The 5,000-nt window shown below is 48.5% G+C and overlaps 1 protein-coding gene across 1 annotated transcript in view; it reads right to left on the minus strand.

Moving 5' to 3' along the window:
- ppp2r5b (protein phosphatase 2, regulatory subunit B', beta) overlaps positions 1-5,000 on the minus strand; it is a gene marked incomplete at both ends in the record, with an annotated part of 60,256 nt that overhangs the window by 26,403 nt on the left and 28,853 nt on the right. The window contains 4 exons of the mRNA XM_083640538.1: positions 138-268; positions 1,176-1,268; positions 2,241-2,342; positions 4,307-4,503. Coding sequence (XP_083496664.1) covers positions 138-268; positions 1,176-1,268; positions 2,241-2,342; positions 4,307-4,503 — 523 coding nt within the window. The remainder of the gene's footprint in view (positions 1-137; positions 269-1,175; positions 1,269-2,240; positions 2,343-4,306; positions 4,504-5,000) is intronic.

The raw sequence follows: 5,000 nt of genomic DNA on the forward strand, positions 1-5,000 counted from the left end.
AATGTTTCCACAGATTTCCTGCCAAATCCGACCAGGTGGCTCGCGATGTAAAATGCAGTGTAGATGCCAGTAGAAGCTTACAGTTACATGTTTGATTTTGATGTTAAAATGTTTGATTGGTGGATCCCGGCGTTTACCTGAGGAAGATGTTGTTGATCTGTTTGCGGATGTAGGCTCGGAGGCCCAGTAGTTTTCCATAGACACGGTGCAGGATGGTCTTTAGGTACTCCCTCTCCCTGGGGTCCTCACTGTCAAACAGCTCTAGGAGCTGCACACACACACACACACACACACAGACACACACACACACACACACGCGCACACACACACACACACACACACACACACACACACACACGCACGCACGCACGTGCACACACACGCACACACATGCACACACACACGTTTGTATTGCTATACATGTGAGGACCTTGACTGATTACATTCCTTTCCTAACATCTAATCCTAACCTTAATCGAATTTAATCCTAAACCCAAATCCTAAACCCTAAACTAACCTTAAATTTAACCCGAACCCTAAACTGTTGTATCCTGAATCTCGATATGAAGGTTAATCTCCATTCACATTCAGAGCGATTTTGAGACAAGCGACCATACAGCAAATCTGATAGAACCTTATTTAATTTGCATTTTTTTCTGCATTTGTGTGGGCAGAGCACATGAACATAATATATAACTTCACCACAAGCTGTACGACCGGAAGACAAATTTACAGTCCTCAAGTCATTTTTTAATGTGTGTGTGGCCCAACCTACAAACCAAAATCTGAAAGCACTTTAGCAGAGTAAAGCTAGTTTTCTGCGACGGACGGTCTTTCATAGAAGAGTTTCATTTATTTATTTATACCTCTCCATTTGTCAAGGCTTGAGAAACATCTGAGCGCTTCCCAATCCGACAAACCACATCTTTAACGGTACAGTAAACCCAAAAATTAACATTTTGTCATCATCTACAGTACTACCAGTTTCAGTACAGTAGAACTGAAGTCAGTGGTGACTGGTTTTCTCTCCAGTCGTGCTGCAACCTCCCTGTGTGTAATATGGACAAACTCCACCTGTGTTTCAACGGGCATGAGGGGGAGGAGGAGATGATGACAGAATTGTAATTTTTGGGTGAACTGTTTCTTTAAAGGCAAGATAAAGGAGAGAGAGTCACCTGCAGGACAAACTTCTGGTCGACGTAGCGCTTGGCCATGGATGGCTGGAAATCCGGGCTCTCCAGGAAACGCAGGAAGAATTCGTACACCAGCTAACAGACAGACAGACAGACAGACAGACAGACAGACAGACAGACAGAGAGACAGACAGACAGACACATGGAGAGACAGACAAGTATAAAGAGACGTCATTTAGTCGAATTCTCTTTTTTGGTGAGGAAGCTTCAAGGTTCCTATCTGAGTGAAATTACCTGGAGTGGCAGCCATGATAAGAGCTGTTCTCTAAATGGTAACGCTTCAATGCTTCCTGAGATAGCTCCTTTAGCTATTAGGATACAATGGGCCACCCTTTGCCAAAGGAAAGCCGATAATGCCGTCCTACAATTCCTAGCCATAGCCTTGTGTAAGTGCATTCAGATTCTCTTAGCACCGCGGTTGTCTTTTCCTAAGCTCTTATGAATTCTCCTTCGCCTCTTTCCCTGACCGCATGACGTTTTCCATCGAGGTCAAGGAAAAGTATTCTTTTGACTATTCAAATCCAGCCTATGTGTGTGTTTGTGTTTGGGCAACTTCCGCATGTCGCCGGTTCCCGAATGGCAGCGCAAGGTAGCTGTTTGAACTTCAATACCCAGAAATCCTGCAAACCTAATCAATTGCAGGGGGGGTGGGGGTGGGGGTGGGACGCTCCTCTCTGCTGCAGCACCACTTTTTTAGGCTGAGGAGACAGGGGTATTTTTACATGGAGATCTTGCCTTGTGTAAGTCTTACCTAAGGCAACTCATCACCAGGCAGTTGTATGGCAGATAAATGCTGAACGCTACATAAAAGAGACGCCCGGTGGGAGCTGTGTGCATTACGGCCTTGTCCTCCCTCCCAAATATAGTCTAAAATACATAGTAAGGCCATTTCTCAGTGCACTCACTGACTTTGCATTGAGTTTCACTAGCAAGCACATCACAGCCACTCTCTCCCCAACTGGTTTCGTCGCGAAAAGTGTAAAAGGCCAGTGTGGAGGCGTACTGCTGACGTGATGGTTTCTGAGGAACACTAAAGTCCGCCTGCACCTGCAGATGGGGCCAGGAGGCCTCCAGCGTCGGCTCGTCCTCCTCGGGGTCGAACTCGGGATTCTCGCTGGGCGGAAGGGTCCGGAAGATGTTCACCGAGATCTGGGAAGAACAACGCAGACGAGGGGAGGAGGGATGGAGGGGGAAGGAGAGTGATGGGAGGAGGGGAGAAGATAGGAAGCGGAAAACAGTGGAAATGGATGAGGAGTGGGCGGGTGTGAAGACGGATACGGGGAGGGGAGATGAGGGAGAACCAGGTAAGTAAGAAGTAGAAAGAGAGATGAGGAGACCAAATGGCTTTATGTTCCTATTATAGTCAGGCATTAATGCTCATTGGATGCGTGCCATTTGCTCCGATTGCCTCCAGAATTTGCTCAAACACTTTCATGTCCCTTTACATTCATAGACCTTGTGACATCATCAGTGATGTCATCAGTAACACACATGCTGCCTGGCATAATATAGCGAATTTGCGCTTGTTTTTTATCATATTCTTTGAAACGTCCTATTTCTCTCCCCCTTGAACTTTTTGCTTTGTCTGGGCCCCATTTCCCACTTATGCTTCCTTCCTTCCTTCCTTCCTACTTTCCTCACTTCCTTCCCTTCTCTCTCTCTCCACTTCTGCACTGCATCAGTAAAACTTCCTTAGGCTCATTTCACGTGACTGTATAGACTTCTCAGGGACTTAAAAAAGGCCCAGCCCAACCCCCTATCAGCACATTTCCTTTAAGCTCCTTCATCAATATGCTTTTTCAATCCTATACTGTAGGAGTTAACACCTATAGCAGCCACTGGCTCGGCCCTCTTCTCCTTCTCTCTCTCTCTCTCACTCCCTTTATCTCTCCATCCTCTCCTCTCTCGCCCTGCAGTCTCAGCCTTTAGCTCCATTTTGCTAATCCAATTCCATGAATTTTCCATGACGACTTCATGGCATGCAGCGCCATTTGCATTATTCATCAACGTCTTATGCTCAATTGTTGCTTCTTCTTTTTTTGTCAAATACTTGACTTGAACAACAACTTGACAACTATCAATCCAGACTTGAGTAATCAGATTTTTATTTTATTTGGAGTATTATTATATTATGAGCCAATTTCAGTGATATTTTCAATAGTTGAGATATTTCCGTCAATTTCCAGATTAGAGAAATGTAATTTTCTAATTCTATGATGATTTGGTTTTCCTCTTCGTCCATTCCTCCATCCCTCTCGCCTCTTCTACCCACCCTCCTCTCTTCCTCTCCTCTGGGACTGCTGCTGCTCTCCACACTCTCCTCTCTACCTCTCCTCTCCATCTCTCTCCCTGCATCCCTCTCTTTCTCGCCATCTGCACAGCCTTCTTACAGTGATGCTGACCACTAGGTACTGGTCATCAGTACTTAATACCTCATGGTATAACCCAGTACCAAGTCATATTGAAACGTCTCCAGTCAAACGATACTTGCTCTCGATCCGTTTTGGACACAGATATAGGGGGGGGGGGGGGGTACTATTTGCATGGTTTTGCTCACAGTCAATCACCACGAGCGTTCTTCGATTTAATGTGATGTGTGGTTGGCCCACTACCACAGCAGCTACAACCCATACAGTCTGTGGTGGTGAATTAAGTACTCAATTGGTATCGGTATGGGTATCACTTTAAGGGTGCTGGTATCATACCATTTTCTCCCCAGTTGTACTTGGCCAATTCCCCCTGCTGTCCCGGTCGTTGCTCCACCCCCTCTGCCGATCTGGGGAGAGCCGTAGACTAGCACATGCTTCCTCAGATACATGTGCCGCTTCTTTTCATCCGACAGTGAGGAGTTTCACCGGCAGGATGTAGCGTGTGGGAGGATCACGCTATTCCCCCCAGTTGCCCTCCCCCCCCGAACACCCACCCTGAGCAACCAGAGGGGGCACTAGTGCATCGACCAGGGAACATACCCTAAATCGCGCTTCCCACCGGCAGACACGGGCAATTGTGCCTGTATGGACGCCCGTCGGCCGACCAAACCGGAGCTAACACGGGGCCTCGAACCTGCGACCCAACACCCCCCCCCCCCCCCCTCCACCACACCTTCCCCGTACCATCTTGATGGCCTCTGGGTAGAGCGGCTCTATGAGCACCCCTCTGCTGGTGGCCACGCTCTCCACCAGCTCGTTGAGTGCCGCGCGCTTGATCTCCTTCCCCTTCAGGTCGGCCACGCAGTCCAGGAAGTCAAACAGCACGCAGCACTGCTGCAGCTTCTTACAGAACAGGTCGTGCAACTCTGCCACCGGGGCATCTGCAAGGGCGAGAGAGGCAGACACAGAGAGAGGGAGAGAGAGAGAGAGAGAGAGAGAGAGAGCGATGTTAGACAAGGAGGTCAAAGGACACAAATAACGGCGCTGCAGCCCAGCCACACGGGACAACATCCCTGAAACGACGAGCCGAGGATCTGACAGAGGGAGAGGGATGGGGTGGAGGCGGGGGGGCGGGGGGTGGGGTGTTTGGTGAAGCATAGGTAAGCAGGTTGAGAGCTATATGCTGAGGGCCGGAGCTTCTCTCCAAGGTAATGAGGGGAATAGCGCGGCCTATTACTCTACCAATGCATTTGTAAACACACACACACACACACACACACACACACACACACACACACACACACACACACACACACACACACACACACACACACACACACACACACACACACACACACACACGGGCATGTATCTACACACACACACATTTCCCCACACAGACACACACCTTCCTCCAGAGGGCCATGGTGCAGGCTAT

The sequence above is a fragment of the Poromitra crassiceps genome (assembly GCF_964638095.1).
Source record: "Poromitra crassiceps genome assembly, chromosome: 7".
Lineage (NCBI taxonomy): Eukaryota > Metazoa > Chordata > Actinopteri > Beryciformes > Melamphaidae > Poromitra > Poromitra crassiceps.